The sequence below is a fragment of the Schistocerca serialis genome, chromosome 5, assembly GCF_023864345.2.
Source record: "Schistocerca serialis cubense isolate TAMUIC-IGC-003099 chromosome 5, iqSchSeri2.2, whole genome shotgun sequence".
In the NCBI taxonomy this organism is placed as follows: domain Eukaryota; kingdom Metazoa; phylum Arthropoda; class Insecta; order Orthoptera; family Acrididae; genus Schistocerca; species Schistocerca serialis.
Window position 1 is genome coordinate 258,303,355 of NC_064642.1, and position 27,332 is coordinate 258,330,686.

Sequence of the window (27,332 nt, forward strand, 5' to 3'; positions counted from 1 at the left end):
GCACCAATCGGGCAGAATTTGGTACGGTATCCCTCTGGAGAACACCCAGTAACTCTCTCAATCAATGCCAAGCCGAATAATGCGTGTCTTGGGGGATTATGGGTGCTCAACTGTTCAAGCGGATTAACTGCTTGCATAAAGTCAGAAGTGGACCAATCGGTTATTGACTTGCTCAATCTGTAAAACTCTTCTCTTGAATAAATCATCCAATTTTTCAAAAATTTTTATCTTTTGTTTGCCTGTACATGTACATTACATCTACTAATGTCGTCGCATTCGGATAGTTCCTTCTGGCGCGTCTTTCGAACTTCATCATTATTATTCTACCAGAAGTAACGTATATGCACGATTTCCATCTGTACCCCAATATGAAAATCTCTAAACAAACTTTTGGAACTTGAATAACGATAGTTTGTGTACAGAGCCATCGTATGCTACTAAAATTTTCTGCGGTGCTAGTCAGGAGCAACTAGTAATCAAATACTACCACTCGCTGAAGAGGTCAGTGGAATCAGCAGCCCCAGCCCCACAGTGTCCAACTCACCCGAACATCTCGTTGATGGAGGAGACTCCGGCGTCACTCTGCAGCAGCTCCTCAAACTCCTGTGTGGCTTCGGCCACAGCAGACACACACTCTGAGTCAAACGTCTGCATGCTCTCGGCCACCACTTCCAGGTACTCTGCAACGGAAGACACGCCACGTCATTCACCTGAATGCATTCATTCTGTAGCGTTTTGTTTACAGCTGCCTTCACTCCAACACACAACAGGATCTCCTTACTTTGTGAATGGCTTTACAAACTAATGCTGCATTTATTTTCGTCATCGCTGTGTAGCAACGAACGATCAAAATTCTACATAGGTAAGTAAACATGATGTTGTGCTTTCTTTTAGAAAAGAGAAAATATTGTGTTGGCAAAGTGAAACAATGGCGCTAATTCTAAGTTTTTTTGAAGAGGTCTTGTGGGGCGGCAGGTGGAATAATTGTTATTTAAATGTTTTGTTTTTATGCTGTTGTTTGCCGTTCTCAACACTGGCTCTCTAACTACAATATTGGCAACCACAAAGTGATTTGCAAAACGTGAAGCCTGTAATTAGAATTCCTAGTGCCCACTTCATCTGAGAAATACTTTTATAGCTACAACTTATAGCTCTGAGGGATTAGGAGATTGTCTGAGATTCATAATCAAAAACCATTCTCTCTAAAATGTTCACTATATTCTGAAAATCACAGACTAAAAAGAATCCACACAATCCAACTACCAGAGCAGTTCAGAGTCTAATGCGCTGATGCAACTATACCTGTTCAAATTTAATGTTTAAGTGAATGCTCGCCATAATTTGATGATAATGTTCATCAAACGCCACGCTAAATAACGGTAGAATGTCTCTCCCGCGGCGGCACGTGAAAATACGACATACGCAAACTGAAGATGGATCATTAAAGTCATCCCAGAATTAACACTTCACTCGAAAACGATTTCATGGTTACGCATATCCCTAGTAACTTATTACGGCATCCAAGGCTGTTTATAGCAATGATACCGACGCGACGCCTGCATCTCGTGATCGTGCGGTAGCGTTCTCGCTTCCCACGTCCGGGTTCCCGGGTTCGATTCCCGGCGGGGTTAGGGATTTTCTCTGCCTCGTGATGGCTGGGTGTTGTGTGCTGTCCTTAGGTTAGTTAGGTTTAAGTAGTTCTAAGTTCTAGGGGACTGATGACCTTAGATGTTAAGTCCCATAGTGCCCAGAGCCATTTAAACCATTTTTTGAACCGACGCAACGCGACTCCCGGCACAGGTGGTGCGCTAATCAGCGTCTGGAGAGAACTGGGGCCTTTTTCTCTCGCGCAGCATTCTTACATATAAAGCCACGGTGCGGACGGCTGAGGGAACGCCTGATCAAATCCGCTCTCTACACTAGCCGCTGGGCTAGTAATGCACCACTTTAAGATATTGAATAAATCATTGCTTCCTTTGCTGATGGCCGATGAAGCTCTCAATTTAAATGTGCAATCAGCACACAGGTAAGTAATCATAATAAAAGTCTGACGTGACTAAGTCAAATATTTTGGGCGAGAGAATTAATTTAATTACACTACACGCAGTAGATGAGCTCTGAACTTGCCATTTGGAGGTACACTATCGCTATAGTTTGATAGTTGTTCAGTTGAAACTTCTCACATCTTTATGATTATAGCGGATCTCCCTTCTACTTAAATGTAAACATCATAGCTTTATTTATTCGCCTACTTAATCTATCTTGCTTCCTTAATTTCTAAGACAAAAACCAGAAAATCATGAATTTCAACTAAAATTTTAATTTGTGAGATCCAGAATACTGTTTCTACTAAATTATTATGAAAAAGGAATCTAAATATAGATTTTTAAGTTTCTAGCTCTTTTCTGTTGCGCCAATGATTTTTGCAGAAAAACGTCCAAATTTCGAAAATGGTGTAAGTTATTGAACTGATATTCAACACATATTGATTTAATGTTACTACTGACATGCTAGAAGCGTTTCAGGTTATTTACTTGATTTTTAAAGTATTGCGCAACATTTATGACGTCAGAGCTAGTTACAGCGGACTAGGCTGGCACACAATGGAAAGACTGATGTGAATTTTATACGGCGTGAGTAGGCTGCTTCCCTACAGCCTCTTGGGGATAGTCTGGACCTAACACTAGATTTAATTCTTATAACATACTTACGTTGCTCTGAATAATGTCATTGCAAGTTTCTGTATCAAACAGCGATTTAGTAAATCGAAACATGTACAATGAACTAGTTCTTTTTTCAATTTTAAATCATCATGTATACAGCAAATTTAGCTAACTAAAGCTCTTCATTACTTCTGACATGTAGGTTTTCCACTTGTTAGTGATCTATGTGTTCACCTACCCCCAAGAACTTGCGGCTCTTGGTAGTTGCGTGGTCTGGGGTGCCTTGCCACGGTTCGTGAGGCTTCCTGCTTCGGAACTTCAAGTCCTCCCTCTGGCATGGGTGTGTGTGTTGTCCTTAGCGTAGGTTAGTTTAAGTTAGATTAACTAGTGTGTAAACCTAGGAACCGATGATCTCTGCAGTTTTGTCCCATAGGAACTTATCACCACCACCACCACCACCACAACAACCACGACCACCATCCCAAGAAATTAGTCCTTTCTACTTCATGTATTTCATTGTTTGAAGAAACTATTTTAAAGCTAGGAGAGTTCAAATATTTTCAAATATTTTCTTAGCAAAATTTTCAGTAAAGGAACTGGTACTGATTTTTATTCTTGTTTTGTATATAATGCAAAAGGATAAAACTGACGCACTCTGATAATCCTAGTAAAAGTTCAGTTATGTTTATCAAAAACGATAGAAGCCACAACAGAATCCTGTGGTACACTGTACCTCGTAATTTAAATTCTGAGTGCCTATTGCTATGTGATCGACATGGAACTGATATTCTCTGATTTCTGCGATGCAGAGAAGGTGAAAACCATTAACCTACTGACCTTTTATTTCACAAAATTTAAATTTTTCCATGAGGTATCATTGCAGGTCACAAATTATTCTCAATGATACAAATTACTTATTTACTGCAGTATGTCATTCGTCAAGATAAATATAATCTGTTTAGTAGACAGCCCTTTTTGATATCAAAACTGTTTGCTTACTAATCGTGTTTCTCTGTATTCTGTATTTAAAAAGTCCATTGTACATTTTCTTCTAATTATTTTGAAAATATTGGCGGTCATCAGATGAGATGGTAATTCCTTACTAACATTATACATCCTATTTTTGTGAAGAGGTCTGGCAACAGTATTTTTAAGTTTGCGTCATTATGAAGAGATTCTTTATGGGACTAAGTTGATATAGAACGGAGCTTACCTGAATAACATTTTTCTAGTTATTGGGCATAATCAGGTGTCACTTGCTCTTCAAGAGAACATAAGAGTCTACCCTTCTTAAGAGATATAGGATGTTGTTTAATTTTATCCAACTTGTTTTTGTATGCTTCAGGCTATCTACTAAGGAAATGTTTCGTACATTATCCAGTACTGACAGACAATTTTGGGATTAACTTTGATCAGTTTACTGATCTCTTTTTCCTTTTTTAACATGTTCGAAACAGATCTTATACAGTTTCTGGAAAAGCTTCTTATTCTGATATTTTGATGACATTGTTTATAATGTTACAGTGTAATTTATAGTGTGATTTAACTCCGATGTCATCTATGTTGATTGATACTAAGTAGCACTCTCTTAATGTTGCACAACATTCTGCTTCCATTTGTATTCCACTTTTCAGGATTATTTGATCTGCTTCAACATTCTTAGGACAGTAATGTTCAAAGTAATCCATTATTATGTTACATAATACATAACATATTTTTTAACATTGGGTATATAGTATATATCTTTCTAGAGTGTATTTCGCAAATGCTTTTTCAATTTCTCCAGTCCTTTTTTGTTTTGTTTATTAGTCTTGCAGTTTACCAGTTCACTTTTTTATGTTATGCACCTTTAAATCAAATTTAATCTTTTGACCATTAGTATCTGAGATATCATTAACTATATGAATTACACTACTGCTTAACACTCTCAATGCACCAATAAAAATATTATAAGTAACCTTACAGCTGGTTCCCATAACTGATGCAAGTTGTGTGAGGGGAATTAGAATATATGAAATGTTAGTAGAGCCAGTTATTCTGCTAGAATAGGTATCCTCTATTGAATGTAAATAAAAATCTGCTGTTAGTTGTATCTCATTTTGTTTGGAAGTTAAGATGCGTAATGCTGCATTAATTTGTTGTACGGCGGGAGTAACTATTACCATCATTCTACTACTGAAACACAAACTTCAAAATGATGACCACTGAAGTATCTGTGGATATCAAACTATGTGGCAACTCTTTGTTTCTCCATACCTTACCTACAGTAACTGGATGCAAAGTTATATCCATCAATCTTCATCATATCTGTTTCACGGCCAAATGATATTCGGAAACAAATATTGCATTTGTACTATTTTAGGGCTGCAGTTAATTGATTATTTAATCCTCTAACATTTTGGTGCAATAAATTTACTTTAACTTTTCTGTTTTCATTTGATTTAGGATCAATATTTTACAGTATATTTACTTCTTTTAATACTACAGCTTGAAATCTACGTGCACTTTAATAAATTTACAGCCCTGACGTTAGTGACTGCGAGACTATGCCAGTTGGTGGCAGAGTGCCCCTTTAAAGATTATACTGTTAACACAGCCAATTTCCCCTGCTATTTCCCACTGAGATGTAGACCATGATTCATAAAACGTCACCTGCCAATATCATTAACAGGAACAAACCAGCCTTCGGTCTACCAACTGACACTAGCAGTCGGTTTAATTCCATGCCACCCGTCACACAAAACTGCTCAACCATAACAATCCAAAACAGGACCAGCAGGGCCTTCCTAGCTCTGATTTTTTCTTCGCACCATTTGCGAGTGGAACAGGAAAACGGATGATTAGTATCTGTACAAAGTATCTTCGCCATGAACTGTATAGTGGCTTGTGGGGTATTTATGTACGAGTAGATGTAGATGTAGACTGTGCGATAAGCATAACCGATGAAGGATTTCGCGGCTTGCCAGAGTGATCTCCATCAGCAGCTATAAAGTGCTGGCTGTCCACCCTAAAGATTGGCGGAACAAGCTGTTATGTGAGGAAGAGCCACCATGGCCAGCCCGCTCTCGTCAGAACACGAACTCGATGGGGAGCGCATACGGGATCTAACCTACCAGCTTGACGAGTTCATTAGTACTGAATAGCCGCAGCTGTTACACTACAGGCTTTCTAACAACATTCGTCTACTGTTACCTCATATCGCGAATTACAATAGCTTGCCTCCTCCGTGACCAGTAGTTTCAATGATGAGAAAGCAAGTAATCTTTACTGCTGCAGGTGGGGCATATAGGAATGCTGAAGTACTGCTCTTGCAGCAAATGTTTGATGTATTTGGTTGATGACTTTCTTGAGTTCTTGTGAATCATTAAAACGCAAGAAATTTAGAAGACATTTGTTGAATAGCATCAAGCCGAGAGTAACATATGACAGAAGGATGTGTCTCTGTCCAAAAGAAGAAAAACGTTTATGAATTAATGAATGACACAGGCGCACTGTCCGGTGTTCAGGGGCTGTATGCTAGCACGGTTGTGTTTCTTGTCAACATAAAATTACGTATGAAAACATATTTTAGTACGAGGTTTCGAACTGGCTGTTATTGAACAAGTTGTAACCACACTAATGTCTGCTAGTAATTTCAGTTGAGAAGAAATAATACTTCTGCTTCCACTGCTATAATTCTTTTCAGTGTAGTGGTTCTCCTCGTCGTCTGTTATGTATGGTACACACTACATAGGGTTTCCGTCAACCGAAACTGAAGATCTTGATGAAATAATTTACCAACAGCCGTATATATTGTAGAAATTTATTTTAGTTTATGAACTTCTATGTGCTACCAGTTTCGGCATTAAATTGATGCCATCTTCAGGCCCCACTCGTCATAGTCGTAAAATCGCTAGGCACGGAAGGAGCCATATAACTGCATCCGTGAATCAAATCGTCCTGCAACAGCTCTTGGTGCCCAGGCGACACAGCCTGTGTCGCCTGGCCACCAAATGCGAAATGTTGTAACCAACAGTCCAAAGCGTTCTATGAAACAAATTGAGACTATAATGTGAATGTCCATTCGTATTTTGCGCAGAATTTAACGCAATGCGAACATATGAGACATACGTTGTGCAATAGTTAAATGAAAATGATTATGAAAAGCGAATGACTCTGTACCCTGAACAGTTGATTAAAATTAGGGACAAAGAGGGCTTCTCAAATTTATTATAGTTGAGTGACGAGGCACATTTTCATCTCAGTGGTTATGTCAACAAACAAACGTACCGTTACTGGTGCCAGAATAATTCTCACGAACTCCGTCAACGCCCCTTACACAGTCACAAAGGCACTGTATAGCGTGCTGTCTCTTGAATTGGTATCATCGGTTCTTTCGTTTTTTGAGGATTAACATGGAGAGCAACCGCATTCACGTCATAGCGGTATGCTGCCACGATTTCAGCAGGATGGTGCTACGGCTCGTTGTCCTCAAATTTCAGTGACAGCCGTGCGGAGAATGTTTGGTAAGCACGTCGTTTCTGGGAATGGGGCCTCCCAGACCTCCCAACTTATCGGTCTGTGATTACTTCCTCTGGAGGTTCCTCTAACGCAAGGTATGCGCTAGAAGTCTACAGAAAATCGTGGAACTGAAAGACACCATTTATGCCGAAACACGGTTTACATCGCAGATTGTCTGAATGTCAACGCAACAGTGATGGCCACCTAGAGCACATCATTTTCAGAACATGAACTGTGCGTGAAATGACAGTGAGCAGAAGTTTTGCTGCTGTGATTCAAACTGTTTTACAATAGAATCATCGCTATATTCAAATCGGACCTTTCTTCTGGCACATACTGCAGGTTTCTACTGAAACTAATCATCTATACAATTGTCGTAAATTGACAAGTTTCTCATCATTTCGATAAGACAGCAGTTCAAAAGATGCATGGAACGTGCAGCTAATTAATGTACAACAGTGGATCTAAATTATTTTTAACGGAGCTAGAGTCCTGTGGGTTGCTTTCTTGAAATGTGTTTCACGAAACACGTTACTATACAAGATGACGTCAGGGAGACCATACCCGCTCATACAGTAAACGGGGACCGCAATCTTGAAACTGCTTAGAAATCTTTAACTCTGAACTTCAAGCAAGTGTTTAGGAAACATCATGCAACAAGTAGTACAAGAAAAGGTCGTTTTGACGATAAGTGCTAACCCTCATTGTTCCTGAAGAAATTATATTCTAGGTGGAAAACGAACAGGAGTTAAGCATGTTGCGTGGTCTGATATCCTGGATAATGTTTCTATTGTAAAGAAATAAGGTAAGAAAATCGAGAAATCATTTTGGGCAAATACTCCATTGTATTGGTCTTTTCTCTTGTATCAAATGGTGCCTGGGTTGCCTATTTGTCAACATCGAAGAGATATGTAACGCCTCAGATCCCTGCCATTGACAGGTGATTCCCACTTCAGAAACACACTGTACCATACGAACTTGTCGCGTTTCAAGCAAACTAAATGAAACAATTGCACTGAAAACCTGATTCTTTCCTTTCCGCACCTTTTAATATGAGATTAATCACCTAAATGTTAATCAAAGCATGCATGACGTTATCGACTGGTTACGATTCTAGCACAGTGAGTGACAAAGACTGCTCAGATGAATTCATACGTGATGCATGGCAGCGGCATGGACCGTAGCACTTTCAAGAGAAAGGCCTAGTTGCTTCCAACAAAAATATGGATCCTGCATTAATGATGAGGATTTTTGGTTCCTACGAATATTACTTTTTTATTATTTTAATCATAATGCTTTCTAACAAGTCCTGTAAACGTTCTTCAAGTGTAGGATTAAAATGGTCCGAGAATTCATGAAATGTGCAATCTTCATGAAGCCATATTAACTAATATCTCTTGCAAATACTGACCTGGCTGAAAATTTTCGTTACTGTATTAAACATGTGTACCAATTGTTTTCGCTGAATAAAAAGTTTCAATTCATCTTTTGGATCATCTAACGTCTTCAAAAATTCGTTTCGATCTTGCATAGCGTAATAATTCACTGCAAAGTGCTCAGAATAAGAGAATTCCTCTTACTCCACACATAGATCATAGATGCAGTGAGACTTCCCCCGAAAGTCCGACAAGTACTGTTTAACTGAATTGTTTGTTTGGCTCTGAAAGGGCTGTCCAGTTTAACGATTGACACCAAAGAGCTACTGCCGAGCGCCAAACGCCCGCAAAGCTCACGGACACTCCCTTTGCAAACAAGCGGATCTGTTCTCGGGTTCCAGCTTTCTTGACAACCCAGGAGTTCAGATAAACACTTGTAGGGGTTCTCACCAGTTTACACAAGAGAATGTGATACGGATGCGGCTAAGACACCTGCAGACCACAGTGTTAAATGCCGCAACGCGAAACAGTGTGGGTGTTCCCTTGCTACACTTCAGTTGCCGCCAAGGTACTTTCCGACTTGGAAGACCGAAAATTCTAGGTTTCTGCAGGAAAACTATTAGGTAATGGTACCCAGTGCCGACTGATCATTTGTTGAGGTTGCAAACTGAGTCCTGCAGTGATGAAGAAGATGCAATGGAAAATTCAGAATGGAGCAATATCAACAAAACGGCGGAGCAGGTAGCCTAGGGAACGATCAGCGAGACGAGGACCCAGAGATGCCCGAGAAGAATTTATTTGAATTTCATTTAGGTGGCTTATCAGCCTATTGTGGTTTACCGTTAATGTTTCGAGAGCGTAGATTCCTAGAAGAGTAAAAAATGTGTAGGTTTGTTCTAAGTATATTTCACGAAAAGACCGTGAGACTACAGCCCACATGTAGGCTTACTGGCAATGGTTCTTCCGACAAACCATTTGCGACTGGAGCAGGGAAGCGGGGAAGTGACAGTGGTGCCCAAAGTGCCCTCCACCACACACCACAAGGTGACTTCCTGGATATAGATGTAGACTGTCGTCTCAGTTTTTACAGTAGGATCCCTGCATTCACTCTGATGTGTGTCGTCACTTTGTGGTGTCCTAGTTTTCCATTTCATGACAGATGATATTTCTCATGATTCCGTTCTTGAAATTTTAAACATCTGCAGCGCGGGGTAGCCGCGCGATCTGAGCCTTCTTGCCACGGTTCGCACGGCTCCCCCCGTCAGCGTTTCGAGTCCTCCCTCGGGCATGGGTGTGTGTGTTGTCCTTATCGTAAGCTAGTTTAAGTTAGATTAAGTAATGTGTAAGCCTAGGGACCAATGACTTCAGCAGTTTGGTCCCACAGGAACGTACCACAAACATCTGATTGTGTATCCCATTTCACTGTCTGTCACTGTCGTATTATTTACGTCGTAACACTTCCTCTGAAGCTTCTAAAAGACGCATTCAAAAACAAGTTTTATGAAATGAAACTACATCTCATATCTCCAAAAGACGGGCTGAATCGTAAAAAAAAAAAAAAAAAAAAAAAAAAATGCTCAGTTTGTTGAAATACATAAGTGGTAAAACAATAAAATGTTATTCAGGTGAAATTTGTTATGTACTAACTTAGTTTTGTAAAGAAGTTCTTGAAAATGCTGCTTTCTCAGACAGACTTACATATACTGTTGTCAAACCACTTCAGAAAAATAAGATTAGTGAAAATAGCATTAGCAAAGAATCACCGTCCCTTCTTATATTTGCCAGTATTTTCAGAAAAAAAAATTAGAGAGTCATGTACTGTAGACTTTGTAACCACTGAGTGCAGAAAAACACAGTAAGCAAACAGTTTCAATTTCGAAAAGGTCTTTCAACTAAACAGGTTACATTTATCTCGAAAGATGACTTGCTGTAGTCAATAAATCAGTAATTAATGTCGTTGAAAATATTTTGTGACATACCATATCTTCATGCAAAAATTGAAATATTGTGGAATAAAAGTTATAGTAGGTTCATGGCTTTTACCCTTCTCTGTATGACGCAAATGAGCGTATCACATTCAAAATATAGTACCTGAAAAAAATGTGAAACACCATGAAGACGATCGGACGTCACTGCAACACTGTATATGCACACGTCAGCGTATATGAAAATGATTAGAGCTGCAATTCTCTATAATAGGTACAACATCCACCAGACTGCGTTGTGTTATTCGTGTGTAGTGTTTATTATGAGGCCCGATAGCATACATAAGAGCTGTGAAGGCGTTAGGTATTGAGTGGTCACTGGTAAGGATGCGGAGATGCCACATACTGATATGAGAACGAGTTATCACCACCTGACAGACTTTGAAAGAATCTCATTGACGGTCTCCATTTATCTGACTGGTCAACCGCGCAATATGCATATTAGGCATTCACATGTGACAGTGCCCAGATGGTGGACTGCGTGGGAAAGTGAGGTTAGGCATATTTGTCATCAAGCTCCCGATCGACCATTACTGACTCCCACAAAGTAGGGTCCCATATTATACACCAAGTACATGGTAACCACTTCACATTTATATCTGCCATTCCAGGTAATAGGCTGCGAGCAACACTGCGTGTCATCCCACAACAATGGTTGGAAAGGTAGCACCACAACACTAACAGCGCATCTTAGTGGTGTCGTGACTGGGAAGCAAGGACTGTCATTGGCTGTGTCACACTGTGTTCAGTGAAGAACCGCAGTGCCGTCCTATTCCGGACGAGTATCGCCGGCGAGCACGGCGATGAAGTGAGGAGAGGTCCCATTCTTTCACTGTTTAAGAGAGGCACAGCGACGTTACTAGCGGCATCATAGCGTGGGGGAGCCATCAGGCATTACCTCACGTCACGGCTGGTAGTGACTGAGACAACTCTGATGGCGTAACATTATGTCATGGATATTCTGCGTCCTCGCGTGTATCGTCTCATGCGATAGTATGGACAATGTTCGTCCACGCGCTCGGCGTATCTGTAAGAACCCTCAGCATCATGTTGAGGAACTCCTGTGACCATCAAGATCCCCAGTTCTGTCCCTGACAGAGCATGTACGAGAACAGCTCGGACATCAACTCTGTCCCAGTGCCAGTGTCCAGGATATCAAGGGCCAGTTACAGCAGCTGTGGACCGGCTTGTCTCAGGACAGTACAGAACTGTTTTATGACACCGTTCTCAAGCGAATCTGTGGATGCATAGAGGCCAGAGGGGGTTAAGCATAGCACTGATAAGTGGGATAATACCGCAAATTTGTTTAAAAAGTTTCCTCGGTTTGCCGGCCGCGGTGGCCGTGCGGTTCTAGGCACTTCAGTCCGGAACCACGTGAATACTACGGTCGCAGGTTCGAATCCTGCCTCGGGAATGGATGTGTGTGATGTCCTTAGGTTAGTTAAGTTTAAGTAGTTCTAAGTTCTGGGGGACTGATTACCTCCGATGTTGAGTCCCACAGTGCTCAGAGCCAGCCATTTCGTCGGTTTTCTAATCACTGAAATAACATCACATACCCCCTCAACACGTGAAATTTCAGTTTGTTTCCTTCCTACCCTTTTGGGGCCTAATTTTTTTTTGTCAGGCAGTTCATTACATTGATGCTGCTCATCGAAGACAATAGACAACGTGTATGTGGGAAAAAACAACGCCTTGCCCACCGGACAGCGTCTCCATGGAGGGATTAAGCCGATTGTTAACTAGCGGAAGAGGGAAGGCATTACACATCAGAGAGCGGTACCTATCGCATCTGCTGCCCAAGCTTGCACCTATCACCGACTCCGTGCTGTGACGAGATAAAGTGGTTCCTTCGTCCCCAGCTTTCGCAATTCCTGACTCGTGATGAGGGGGACCTGTTTACTCAGCACTTTCATTTCTACACAGCACAATTTCCCATTTTGTGAAATGCGATGCTTATATTACCTAAAATCTACGAAAATTGGTTCTACGTAGTTTCGGTCTATTGATACAAAGTCTTTAGCAATCTCACTGCGACAAACTCACGTCTTTGAGCAGTTGGTTTGCTCTCGACCGATAGTATTCGTTCACGGCGGTTGTGAGACATGTAGTCCTTCTCGTTTGGGAGTAGTTTGTCATTATTCTTGGACAATTTTTTTTCGGGACTTGATATGGTAAAGTCGAAGAGATGCTTTGTGCTGCGTTCCGACGTTGAGAAGGAAGCTGTCTTAATGTATTGACTTTGATGAAGGTTAGTTACACGTGGCGGGGTTAGCTTGGAAGTGTTTGCTTGTATTATTCTGCGTTTAGGTACCCAACTGCGTGTTTCCGGCAGAGTAATAGGTGTCCCTCTTACGAACTGTTTGGAAGCTGGTTATCGTGTCACCTATTTCTCTACTTCACTCAGTGCCATTATGAATTCAAAGATGTTAACCAATCCTGAATTGTAAGATTAATTTTTCAAGAAATCAAAACAGTGTATTGCTTTGGAAATTTGAATTTTAGAGCCGGCCGCGGTGGTCTAGCGGTTCTAGGCGCGCAGTCCGGAACCGCGCGACTGCTACGGTCGCAGGTTCGAATCCTGCCTCGGGCATGGATGTGTGTGATGTCCTTAGGTTAGTTAGGTTTAAGTAGTTCTAAGTTCTAGGGGACTGATGACCACAGTAGTTAAGTCCCATAGTGCTCAGAGCCATTTGAACCATTTTTTTTAAATTTTAGAATTGTGGGTTGGCGTAAGTCTATCGGGCTGTGAACGTTTTCTCTTGCATTTAAAGTTAATATCTCTCTTGCTAAACTCGCTTCCTTTGAACTGATTTCGCCCAGAACCATATCACTCTTTGTATTTAATCTACTTGAAAGTGCTACACTGGCTGATCGATTTCTTGTTGTCGTACATAAGTTTACTACGCTAGTCACAGCCACTTTGATAAAAAGCCTCTGGACTGCAGAGTCGGCACCGAAAATTATAAAAAATAATAAGTAGTTAGATTCCCTGGTGCTGATAAAAGGTTGTTCATCGTGTGCTTGACTACTGACTGCTGCTGTGAGACTTCGTGTCGTATCACCTAACTTTTCTAGTACTATTTTACACACGACGGGCATTAGGATTTTAAATGACCACTCTTAAATTAGCTATTTCATCCTTTCTGAATACATATACTGGTAAACCAGAACGTAATGACCACCTGTCTAATAGCCGGTATGTCCAGCTTCGACACGGGTAGCAGGGGCGGCGTGTCGTGGCATGGAAGCAATGAAGCCTTGGTTGGTAGCTGGAGGGAGTTCGCACCACAAATATACACACAATGAGGCGTAGCGCCGTATACCGATCCTGCCTTGGAGGCGGTTAAGTGGGAGATGTGTCTCAGAGCTGGATAGTGACAGATGGTGATGCTAGACTGGACGCGCACGTAGTTTATGTATCAGCCGATAGAGGACAGTATTGGATAGGGGGACTGTGATTTTAGTTTCGATTGTGACCGCTAGAGTGCCCTAAAGTAATAGAATGTTTTTCATAAACTGTTCTAGTATTTTCATAAAGTGTTATTATTTCCTTTTTTAATGTAAAATGTTATAAATATGTTTTATCAGTATGAATGATGCGTCAGTGTGGTTTAATGTTAATATGAAGATAATTGTTTAACGAGTTATGTAGTAGGATTTAGTGTGGGAACATTTCAAAAAATATGGATATGAAGAAAGGGGATTTTTGTAGAATAGATTTGTAAAGTAAGTTTATGGTAAAGGGAAAGTTAATTAAGGTATAAATAACAACAGTAAATAACTTTATGCATAAGCAAAACTTCAGCATATCAGATAATTACGTCGGTAAAAAGTGCAGTCGTTAGATTTACTATTTTGCGATTGGTTATTGATGAAAAGCGCGGACTGACGCGGGAGAATGTTGTTTTGGTATTGGCTGTTGAGTAAACTGACCAATGGTAAAGCATTGTTCTTCGCGCGCCTTTCTCTGCTGGTAGAGAAGACAGAGTATTCTAGAGAGGAGTCGAAGCCTAGCCATGAAAGAGATCGGACGCGTGCAGTAGTAGTTCCGATGGACATATACGTTGCCGGATCTAGCAGTGTTTCATACATCAAAAGTGTTGGAAAGTGACGGCATAATTATTCCGATGTGTGTGTAGAAATTTAGGAATTTTTAAGTGAATTTTGTGACAAGAGAAGGCATATATTCCGCGTGGCGTATTGAGCAGATCGGTGGCTAAAAACTGTGACTGCATTTGGTACCGACAGACTTAATATTTGGCGAGCATTATCGATCTAAAACAATTAGTATTTTTGTAGCTATTACGTTTTCGGGAAATGCAACACCATAAACTTGCTAACGTGAGTGAAAGGGATTGTGAGTGATTGTGTTAAGACTAGCACGGGCTTGGCAGTGATACTTGTTTACCTAAGTTTTAGAATATATTAATTGAGGACAAAATTTCCAAATTTTCATTTCGTGTTTCTCCCGAAACGTAGATTAGTGACTTAAATTGCAGCCTGGATCACGTCGAAGTACAGTAGGTTTCACTCGGCTTTCCTGCTGATGATCTACTGAGACAATGTTCACAGACAGGTGCAGGTTCGTCGTAAAGGGACGGAAAGAACCGCGCCGCCGCGAGTCACGTAATTCCCTTACATTTCGGGCAATGGGCGATGAGCTCTGACGCCACATTCAATCACATCCCAGTTGTGATCGATAGGGTTCAGATCTGGTGAGATGGAGGACAGCAGATGATTTGAAACTCGCCACTGTGTTCCTCGAACCAATCCATCACACTCCTGGTCTTGTGACATGGCTCATTATCTTGCATCTTGCTGAATAATGCCGATGACTTCGTGAAACATAATCGTCATGACGTAGTGTGCGTGGTCTGCATCCAGTGTACAGTACTCCTTGGCCGTCATGGTACCTTGCACGGGCTCCACTTGACCCATGGATCACCACGTGAATGTTTTGCAGACCACAACGAAGCCGCCGCCAGCTTGTCTCCGTCTCCTAGTACAGGTGTCAAGGAGCTGTTCCCCTGGAAGACAACTGATTCGCGTACTTCCATTGGCATGAGAAAGTTATTGGGATTCAAAAGCCATGAAGAGCTCTGTCGCTCTGCGACCTCCAGAGACGATGGTCACGTGCCCATTTCAGTCGTAATTGCCGATATCGTGGTGTTAACATTGACACATGCAGGGGTTTCCGGCTTCGGATCTCCATCATTAGGAGTGTTTGGTCCACTGTGTGTTCAGATAGACTTGTACTCCGCCCAGCATTAAAGTCTGATGTTAGTGCGGCACATTTCTCCGCCTGTCCTGCTTTACCAGTTTGCCCAGTCTACGACGTCCGACATCTGTAATAAGGGGTAGCCGCACAACCCCACGACTTCTGGACTTGGTTTCACCCTAGTTTCACTTCGAGCTGAAGACACTCCCCACAGCACTCCTAGAACACCCGACAAGTCGTGTCGTTTCCAAAATGCGAGCCTCCAGGCCATCACAATCTGCCCTCGTTCAAACTCAGATAGATCGTGCGCCTTCCCCATTGTACACCCGGACGGCAATCTCACTGATACTAAATGCTCCGTGCGTGTGTCCGACTAGCAGTCATTCCTCACCAGGAGACGATGCTAATGCCTGGGCTGGTTTATATCGATAGTATGTCGGTGGTCCTAATGTTCTGGTTGACCAGTGTATGTACACAGCGTGGATACAGCCTACTGCACAGCTGGAGACAAGAGGCGGAAAGGTAACACTTGTTCAGAGTGTGATGAGATAGGTAGGCTCCACATGTTTCTTTGTGCCGAATTTTAGGAAAGTGTATGTTGTATCAGTGTTTTCTAAGCCTGGTCACATTAGAACTAAGTTTGTTTTCTTGGGTATTAGAAATACGCATTCTGTATATCTTCAAAGTATCAGGGTTTATTTGTCACTGACTACGAGATTAATCTATGCTATTTCTTTCACACTCAACCTTCAGTGTCTATGCCAAATAAAATCGTTCCTGATACTATATTTGTATTGTTGATGTGTTAATAATAATAATAATGGAGCTGTGGGGGAGTCGCTGGCGTCATTGATTCTATTATCTAATAGGGACACTAATCCCGTTCGTTCTGGCATGCACGTTCACTCTTTGGTTTTCCTTTTCTGGCCGCTATTTAAGCGCGGCACTTCCAGCTATTTTCTCTTGGTTTCCCGCTCCGGGCCCCTAGTGGTCGTGCTTGCCCGTTGCTTGGTCATATGTTGTGTTGGCGAGTCTGGAAGTGACCGTTACGGAGGAGCGTTGGTTGCTCGCGGAGCTATGTTGTGGTTTGAGGAGTGTGTTGACGGAGGGCTGGTGGTGATGGCCTCCCATGCACCAGCATGTGTGTATATTGTACAGTACTACCTGATGTTGGATACCTATGTGTGGATTCTCGTCGTTTGCTGCTACTAACGGTGGGTTTCTGCTATTTCTTTGAAGTTGTGCATTGTGTGTGCTTTGTGTGTGCCGGAAACAGTAATTTGTATGTTTATCCCCGCCGTGGCGGGAATACGGAATTCAGCCTTGGTGCCAGTATATGTTGAGTAGAGGTGTCAAGAGTGTAAAACACTGCTCAGTGACGGGAGTACTAAGCTTTAGTAGTGTGAAGGCTGCATGAGTCATTCTAGGATAGTGCGCAGGCCATGTTTAGTGTGAAGACAGTGTGCTGGTAATTTTACTTGAGTATCTTATGATTTATTCTGTGGTCTTAATTTGAAGGGGCCGTGACTTTGGTGTCTTGTATTGTTGGTTTTTACGCTCTTGGTTGCGCAGGCCATTAACTTCTCCAGACCGTATGCTTGTTATTGGGGTCTGCCTGTAAGAGTAAAATATTATGAGCTGTTAGAAGTGAATAATTTTTCATGCTATTTGTTTGAGGTCTTGCATGTGATAAGGGTATTAAATTTAAAAGGGGCCGTAACTCTGAAATAAGATAGTTTGTGTTGTGTCATTTGGTTTGGTTGTCTGTCTTGTTTTTTTTTTTTTTTTTTTTTTTTTTTTTTTTTTTTTTTTATGTTCCAGTGTGCTACGAGCGGCGGGCACAATCAGTTCCGGACTGACCAGTATAGGGGACGGCGCGTTGATTGAAACATGTTCGGACTGCATTAGTTCGGCCAGCTACGTCTTGCTGACGCTCGGCGCTACTTGGCTGTATCCTGTCAGAGTCGCTGCTCGCCCCAGTAGTTGACAGAAGTTGAGTATTCTCTTTTGTAATTATTTGGAGATTCCTGTCGTTAATGTGTTCAGGCTGCGCCAAGGTGCGTCCCCTGTTCCTAGTAGTTTGGTCACTCTTGTATCAGGGTGGGTCATCCGTTGGGGTGTGCCTGCTGTTGCGTGGAGCTTAAACTGCCTGTTAAGATAGCTGTCTTTCTGCCTAAATATAGCTATCATACTTCAAAGGGATTTCACGAGTGAGTTAAGTGGAATAAGTCACTATATAATTGGTGGAATCCCATTGTTTTATGATCTGTCTATTGGTCTAAGGTTCCCGTTGGGGAATTTGCTCTTTTACTCAAAATTTGTTATTTAATATTCTGTCCTGTTGCTTGTTTCACCAATGGGGATTTAGTCCCGGTAAATTCCTGTTAAATTTGTTGGCAATTATCCTTGTCATCTATATTTATCTTGGAATATTTGTTATTTAGTTAAAAGTAAGGATCTTTACTTATCTTATTTCATTCCATATAGTCTTGTAAAGACTGTATAAGGCTTTTAGTTTGTTTCATTCCATATACTCTTGTAAAAACTGTATAAGGTTTCTAATTATATTTGTTATTGGTGACTATTGGAATGCCGGTTTTGTAAAAGATTTTGTAAAACTGTTTTTGGGGGTAGGTGTAACAAATCTTTGTGAACTACAAGCCTATGTTTGAGTTTTCTTGTGATTGCCTTCTGTGACTGGCTTAAAGATCGTAAATTCACGGCGCAATAATAAACATAAATGTTTCCATACATTTATCATTCCTCTGTTAAATTTACTGCATTTTGGTGCCCAATGTGGGGCCGCTTGCGTATCAGTTCCTCAATCACTTTGCCGAGCCTGTGGTGGCTTCATTGGCTACTCAGTTTCTCAGTTAAGATCAATACAATATATGTGTAGTTTTACACTTGTCTTTCTACTTGATGAAAATACCAAAAAATTGGAAGAAATATCACTTGACTATTCTTTTCTGAATCCCGAAAGCACTCCTGAAATTTGAAATACAAAATGAAGAATCATAACGACGCAGGCAGCTGTTGCTAGCGCCCAGAAGTCTACCTGGGAAGTTGGCCTGTGCGAGGACGGGTCCGCTGGAGGCGACGGCTCCGTCGATGATGTCCGGGTAGCGGAGGCGCGCCCAGGCGGCCAGGTTGCCGGCGTACGAGCCGCCGAACACCACCCACTTGGCGGCGCCCAGCTGAGGGTTCTCCTGGCGCTGCTGCCGGATGAAGGTGGCCAGGTCTTCCAGTGCCTGCGTCGAGTTCAGGTAGCGCAGGTTCGCCGCGCTCGTGTCGCTGCGGAAGTAAGTATAAGCCAATGGAGCGACTTTGTCTTGTCAGTGACAAAATTTAATTATTCTGCTCGTATCTGATAAGGACACATAGCTAATGGTTTGGCAATAAATGTATCTAGTGTTTCCGTGAAATATAGGGTTTTCATAAATACCTCTGGGGTTTCAGAAGACACACAGAAAAATGATGCGTATCAATGAACAGAACATTTCCTCAAGTTTCGATCCATAATAGGCACTGTGGCGTAGTTGCTCCAGTAGGGACAGGCGTGCCAGAACATGAAGACATGATGTTCACTCCAACTGCCGCATCATTTAGTATGCGGCTGCAGAAAGGCAACTGAATGAAAAGATTTGCATAGCGGGCTGCTGTCACCGCGCCAGAATGACCTGCACACGATTGTTGACTTTCCCGACGTCACAGATCGCCCTCGTATTGAACACCTGTAATACATCTACATCTACATCCATACTCCGCAAGCCACCTGACGGTGTGTGGCGGAGGGTACCTTGAAAATCTCTATCAGTTCTCCCTTCTATTCCAGTCTCATATTATTCGTGGAAAGAAAGATTGTCGGTATGGGCTCTAATCTCTCTGATTTTATTCTCATGGTCTCTTCGCGAGATATACGTAGGAGGGAGCAATATACTGCTTGACTCCTCGGTGAAGGTATTTTCTTGAAACTTCAAGAAAAGCCCGTACCGAGCTACTAAGCTTCTCTTTTGCAGAGTCTTCCCCTGGAGTTTATCTACCATCTCCGTAACGCTTTCGCGATTACTAAATGATCCTGTAACGAAGCGCGCTGCTCTCTGTTGGATGTTCTCTATCTCTTCAATCAACCCTATCTGGTACAGATCCCACACCGTTGTTCAGTATTGAAGCAGTAGGTGAACACGTGTGCTGTAACCTACTTCCATTGTTTTCGGCCTGCATTTCCTTAGGATTCTTCCAATGAATCTCAGTCTGGCATCTGCTTTACCGACGATTAATTTTATATGGTTATTCCATTTTAAATCACTCCTAATGCCTATTCCCAGATAATTTATAGAATTAAATGCTTCCACTTGCTGACCTGCTATATTGTAGCTAAATGATAAAGGACCTTTCTTTTTATGTATTCGTAGCACATTACACTTGTCTACATTGAGATTCAATTGCCATTCCCTGCATCATGGGTCAATTCGTTGCAGATTCTCTTGCATTTCAGTACAATTTTCCATTGTTACAACCTCTCGATATACTACAGCATCATCCGCAAAAAGCCTCGGTGAACTTCCGATGTTATCCACACTGATGAGCCAAAATATTAGACCACTTGTTTATCAATTTGTTTCCCCATCTCTGGAACGAAGTACATCACTGATTCTGTATTTCATCGATCCGACAGTTTATTGGTAGGTTTGTTGATGTATGTAGCGTTAGATGTCTACGCGCAGGTAATGTAATTGGCGTAAATAACGGGCCGTTGATTTACGTTGGCGGTGATGGCGTCCGATGGTGGCCCAGATGGATACTACAGGATTTACTTCAGGCGAATTTGCTCACCAAGACATCAACGTAAGTTCACTGTAATGACCCTGGCTCCGAGACATGGACAATTATACTGTTGAAAGATGAAATCCCCGTCAGAGAAGACATAGAGCATTAAGAAATGCAGATGGTTCGCAGCTGTCAACGTGTCTTCGATTACAGCCATAGGTCCCATGCAAGCGCGGGAGAATGTCTCCCATAGCATATTACTCCTCCCACGAGCCTGCGACCGTGGCGCGCTGCACGTTTCGAGCCGCCGTTCACCTCGATGACGGCGTTTGTGGAGACGGCCTGACGCCGTCAGCAAAACTGTGATCACTCGAAGAGCCGACACGTTTCCTCCACTGATCGATGGTCGAATCCCGAAGGTCTCGCGCCAACTGCAGTCGTGATTAACGATGGTCCTTGCATCAACATTTGAACACGTAGGGGTGATCTGCTGCAGAGGTCCATGTTCACCAATGTACAGTGAACGGTGTGCTCCGAAGCACTGCTGCGTGCACCAGCATTGTGCTCTCTTGGCAGACATGCCACAGGTCACCCTATATCCCACTTTACAGAGTAGAGAAGCCTCCGAACCCCAAGTTCTGTGAAGAATAGTGAACGTCCAACCATTTAGCGCCTAGTGGTAGTTTCACTGTCCTCCCACCTCTTTCCGCAGATGCTCACGCCAGTAGCACGTGAACATTCGACCAACTTCGCCATTTTCGAGATACTTGTTCACAGGCTCTGAGTAATAATAAATCTGCCGTTTGTCAGAGTCGCTTATTTCAATGGATTTTCCAATTTGCTGTCCGTATCTTTGATAGGGTGGTGCCCCGTCCGTGTTTGCTCCACTTACAAATGTTTGTTATCACGTCACGTGCCCGCAGCTTCACCAGGCGGCATTCAGCGTCGCGGTGTGCAGTGATCATAATGTTTTGGCTTATCAGTGAATGAATTAAAACTTGTAGAGATGTTCTGTCCACTGATATGTGTTATTTTTCTGTATGCGTTGCAGCCATCTTCTGGAATCCCACAAGCACTTACAAGTAACTCTCTACGGAGTCCTCCAGAAAAATGTAAGCGTACTTTAAGAACGAAAGTATTACTTACGTGTTTATTTTACATTTAATAATTGATCAGACATGTTGTAAATTTGGAAGTTTGTGGTAAGGTATTATGGGAGCAAATTGCTGAGGTCATCGGTCCCTAGGCCTACACACTACTTAATCTAACTTACGCTATAGACAACACACACACACACACACACACCCATACCCGAGGGATGACTCGAACCTCTGACGTGGGGAGCCGAACGGACCGTGACAAGACGCATCTGACCACGCGGCTACCCCGCGCAGCAGACACGTACAATCTTCAGTTTAGCACATGGTTACATCAAATGTTCAAAATGTTCACCATTGGCAGCTACACACATAACGGAACGACGAGCGGACGCCGCAACTACGTCAGTCAGTGTTACAGTGGAGAACGCTGCACATGTCGCTGTAATCCCCTGGCGAAGTTCCTCCAGTGTGTGTGGCTTACGTCGATAGACGTTATCTTTCACAGTTCCCCACAAGTCCATAGGTGTTAGATCTGACGACCATGGAGGGAACTCAGTGGGTCCTCTTAGTCCAATCCAATCCCCCGGAAAATTGTGATCCAGGAAAGCTCGAATTGACAAGGTGGTAGTGAGGTGGCGCCCCGTACTGTTGGTAGTACACCTCTTCATCAGCTCCATAAAGCGCATGTATACCTGGCAAAATTGATGAGCGTAACATTTCCAGGTACACTTCTTCAGTGACAGTAGCATCAAAGAAAAAGGGTCCTACTAAGCCCTAGGTGATAGTCCACACCACACATGAAAGCCTGGTAGATTGACCGCTTTATCCACATAAACATGCGGATTTTCCGGTGCTGTTATGCCGATTCACGGTTCCATTAAGTTTAAATTGTGCCTCGTCACTCCACACTATATTTGTCACAAACTGTTCGTCGTCAGTTTCCCTATTGCTGCTACCATTCGCAAAATTGCTTTCGGCGATCAGGATCGTCATCATTAATCGCGTGCAGTAATCCAGGAATGTAAACTTTCCACTTTGCAGCTTTCAGAATTCTTCGTACACTTGTACTGCTAACCCCCATTCACGTGCACATTGCGTAGCAGACTTCTGTGAAGAAGTAACAAACGTTTCCAAAACGAGAGCCGTCGAAGCACGACTTGTAGCTGTACGTTGTCTCCCTGATCTTCCTTTGTGAATATCACAAATCGTTCCATGCAACTGAAACTTGTCAATGATGCGTTTAATTGCTAGCCGGCCAGTGTGCCGAGCGGTCCTAGGCGCTTCAGTCTGGAACCGCGCGACCGCTACGGTCGCAGGTTCGAAAAAAATAGTTCAAATGGCTCTGAGCACTATGGGACTTAAGTTCTAAGGACATCACACGCAGCCATACCCGAGGCAGGATTCGAACCTGCGACCGAAGCGGTCGCGCGGTTCCAGACTGTAGCGCCTAGAACCGCTCGGCCACCCCGGCCGGCCGCAGGTTCGAATCCTGCCTCGGGCATGGATGTGTGTGATGTCCTTAGGTTAGTTAGTCCCATAGTGCCATAGTGCTCAGAGCCATTTCAACCATTTTAATTGCTAGACGGTTTGGTGGTTCTGTTTCAAACTCCCGACTCCACTGATGCTACACTTCAACGGCATAATCAAATTTGAAAAACCACTTCAAAATACATTTTCGTTGCTCGCATGTCAAGCGTGCTCCAGCCATTTTGTTTTCTCAATACCGAGATGAAAGTGTGAGATACTAACATCTATCGAGCCAAAGACCACCCTACAACAGAATGGCTCTGAGCACTATGTGACTTAACTTCTGAGAGGTCATCAGTCGCCTAGAACTTATAACTAATTAAAAGTAAATAACCTAAGGACATCACACACATCCATGCCCGAGGCAGGATACGAATATGCGACCGTAGCGGTCGCTCGGCTCCAGACTGTAGCGCCTAGAACCGCACGGCCACTCAGGCCGGCTCACTACAACAGACTCGTAACTCAAATCGAACGACAATAGCGATGTCTGGACAGAGCATAACAAAGAGTGTATACATTTTTCTGGCGGAATCTGTATTTTGACACGTGTGGCTGCATCGTACCCCGCTGCAGCTGGCCTTCAACACAGTGATGTCCTATACCGTAAATTTAGGGTGTCTTAACTTCGATTTACTTTTCTGCAATAAAACATATATTAAAAGCTGTGTACGAAAAAAGGAGACTTTTTTCCTTCCGGTTCGTCAGTTATGTCCCTCTGCATTTATCCTGAGCACAAAGTGAAGCCGATTCAAGTATATTTTGGGCCAGGGAATTAAAAAGAAGTCACGGGAAATCAGATTACTCGAATAGCTGAGGAACCACTGAAACGCCTTTTCTTGCCAAAAATTGGTTGTTGAAGACTGCCGAGTGACAGGGTACATCGTCATGCTGTAGTACTCAGGTGCGTGCAATATCTGACATTACACCTGCGTACTTCAGCTTGAGGCTTTCAAGATCTTTCGATAAAAATTTGTACACAGTTTATCCTGAAGGTACAAATACTTTCTGGACTATACTCTGTCGGAAACCAAACAAACATTCATTTGATTTTGGATTTGCTCATTATTGCTTACTGAGGATGGGGAGACTTGCTTTGTGCCAATCTCGACTTTGCCTTTGATCTCGGGCACGCAATCGAAAATACACGCCTGAGCGTCTGTGTAATACGACTGAAAAAAAAAAACTGCTCGTTCAGAGAAACGCGCAGTGAGCTATCTTGCGAGATAGGGAAGTGAGCCGGACACGGGTCGCATCCGCGCAGTTTATTAAGGGCCGTGGGAGGTACACAGGGCTGCCTGACTGCGGGTTTTAGGCGGTTTCTCGCATTCGTTTAGGCAAATGCTGGACTTTTTCCACAAGTGCGCCTCAGAGAACACGATACACAAGCAATTGGACACGATTCGCTGACAGCTAATGCACACGCCTTGTCTCCCCTAAGGTGATTCTGCACGATGCCTTTTTGGTGATCAGCTTGGCGCGCTTGCATAAATTTGCAATAGAACAACTATGCTTGCGCGTTTGTGCATGCATAAGTTCCTGGAAATGGAGACCGCGAGTAAAGTAAATTGCCGCCTGATTCAGTAGGAATCCTTACGCTTTGTAGTAATTGATAGGAATCTGGGACCCATGAGTGTTTGATTATATAATGCGTTGCGGTCACGACGGGAAGCGATTTATTTGCAATAATGTCTGGTGATTCCAAAGGAAGCCCACTTAAGTTTATACATGATTACAAACAAAGAAAATTCATATTGAATACCGCTTATAAAGAATATTTGAATAAAAATTTGACATTTTATGCCCTGAGCGTCAAGCTTCAAGTCTCCGATCATATTACTGTAAAGTTACAGTAAGTTTAGAAGTAACAGAAAAAAAAGAACAAGCCAGAAATTTATGAAAGGTATGTATAAAAGCTGTGGCCGAATATTCAAGCTTTGGCGCCTTAGAAACATAGCAACAGTGGAGCCTGACATCTGAAGAAAAGAAATGATTGGGTATATGTAGCTCCTCAACAAACTACTAGAAACAAAAATGAAGTACATTGATAATGCAAAAAATACGAAATTGAAAAACATAATGTCCGTTCTAGTGGATGATGGCGTCTATGAAATTCCCAAATTTATCGATTCCGAAGTTGTTAAACTACACATCATCTTTCATGATTAAATCCAAAGACGCATTAAAAGTTAATTAACATTCTTGACTAGGAACCCCGCTTAAGTATTTATCAGTTTCAGTAATAATTGCTGAAATGTTTTGTTTTCAAAAGCGGTATAAGTAGTTCAAACTGGTACATAAGTCCCTGGTTACTAGCTGACGAAATTTTATTGCGAGCCTCATCGGTGCAATTTTCCAAGCAGAAAATCTGAAATGTCGCTGTGACCTCCTTCTGAAATTTGCAAACAAAACGTGGCCATCCTTTGGTATTTCTCGTAGCTCTGTTATTTAGAACCTTGTTTACCTACAGTAGCTTTTGCACTTTTTTCTGTCACCTTTTCTTCACACTAAACTCATCACAAGCAAAGAAGTGGATTCATAACAGACTGTTTATGCAGTACGGCAACGTGTGAACAAGAGATCGCCCATGTGTAGATGCGTTCTTTCCACAAATTTTTGTGTGTGCCCTTTTATTCCCGTGCGTCTGTGATTGCGCACGTCGAAATAGGTATCGTGTGGACATACCTTTAGGTTACCTTCATAACCGTGACGCAAGGAGGGGCATCCGGCCACGGAGTTAAATGATGAAATAAAATTTGCCGATTTCTGTACTTAACAGAATATGCGCTAAGGAAAAAGTGGGAAAAGATAAAAAAAAAAAAATTTGGCTTCCTCTGAAGGCAATCGAAAAAATCAGTGTTTACATCCTTCCAGTTATTTTATAATCAGTCATGAAGTTATTATACTTGATGGATCTCTATATCCTATGCTAAGATTTCACGAGGTATAAACAAGGTCAAATTTAATTCTCTGCTGATCAGCGTCAATTGACTACCTAATTATCATAGGACAATTCACTCTTTCCACATTGCCATCCATTTTTGAGGCTGGAGATCTCACCTCAAGAGATTTGTCTACTACTTCCTCTCCTCCAATTTAAAATCTTGTGCCATCTGAATACTTCGTTAGGAGCCTGTCTGGGTAATGGGGCTGAAACTGCTGACTGTCCTGTATCCATAACAGTTGGCGTAAATTTCGCTTTGCTGCCAGCCTTGGGCCTCAATTTTGGCACAGTTCTGGATATCCCGCCTGAAACCTTGACATCAAATATTGACGCGTGGCGTGACCTCCACTGAAGAGCTTACAAAGTCGTTAATAATCTTTTCTTTTATTGAACCATCATCAGCTTTAGTAAGCCCGAAAAAATTTTCGCTTCTAACATTCACACAGTCTGGCTTCAGAGCTGAGGCGACACCGTGACTGACTGCCATGCAGAGGACTCGGGAAAGCAAAAGGAGGGTCATCAGTCCACTGATACAGACTTTGTCTCGTTACACTTATTCATATTAGTTTGTCCACCACTACTTGTTCTGCCGAGTAGACTACGTGTAGTTCTAAGCTATGAATGCTGCACAATAGGAGTGTAGTGTACTCACGACGTGGGCCTACTGGAACCATAGTAGCGGTGCTCCAGTTCGAACATGAAGGCGCCATGTTGCACGGCCAGCTCGTACATGTGGCCTCCAGCCAGCCACGTGTCGCTGGCTTCAGACTCCCCGCTGATGAAGAGGAAGACGGGGCCTCCAGGGCTGTAGTACTCGCCGTTGCTGTAGTAGAGCTGCAGAAAGCCCCACAAGTGATCACACAGCAGAAAGGCTTTCTAATACGAAATTATACTTCATACCTTGTGACATAGTTGAATAACAACAAGATTTGATTGGAAGGCAGCTGAAGGAGACAGTATTGTAATGAGAGGAACATAAGTGTGCACAGTTACAATACGTGGCAAAAAAACTAACTTCGTTACTCATTGTTAACATCAAAGAGCCAAAACAGTATCTAGTTGTCAATGCCACGTAATACACAGTGATCAGCCAAAACATTAAGACCATCTACCTGATAGTCGGTATGTCCATGTTTGGCACGGATAACAGCGGCGACTCATCGTAGAGTGGAAGCACTGAGGGCTTACTAGGTCGCTGGCGGGAGTTCACGCCACATCTGCTCATTCAAGATACGTAATTCCCCTAAAT

The 27,332-nt window shown here is 42.5% G+C and overlaps 1 protein-coding gene across 1 annotated transcript in view; it reads right to left on the reverse strand.

Moving 5' to 3' along the window:
• LOC126481883 (putative serine protease K12H4.7) overlaps positions 1-27,332 on the reverse strand; it is a 55,932-nt gene that overhangs the window by 19,454 nt on the left and 9,146 nt on the right. Inside the window, exons 2-4 of the mRNA XM_050105843.1 lie at positions 26,736-26,917; positions 18,801-19,036; positions 545-680 (exon numbers count right to left, since the gene is read on the reverse strand). Of these exons, the coding sequence (XP_049961800.1) occupies positions 545-680; positions 18,801-19,036; positions 26,736-26,917 (554 nt within the window). The remainder of the gene's footprint in view (positions 1-544; positions 681-18,800; positions 19,037-26,735; positions 26,918-27,332) is intronic.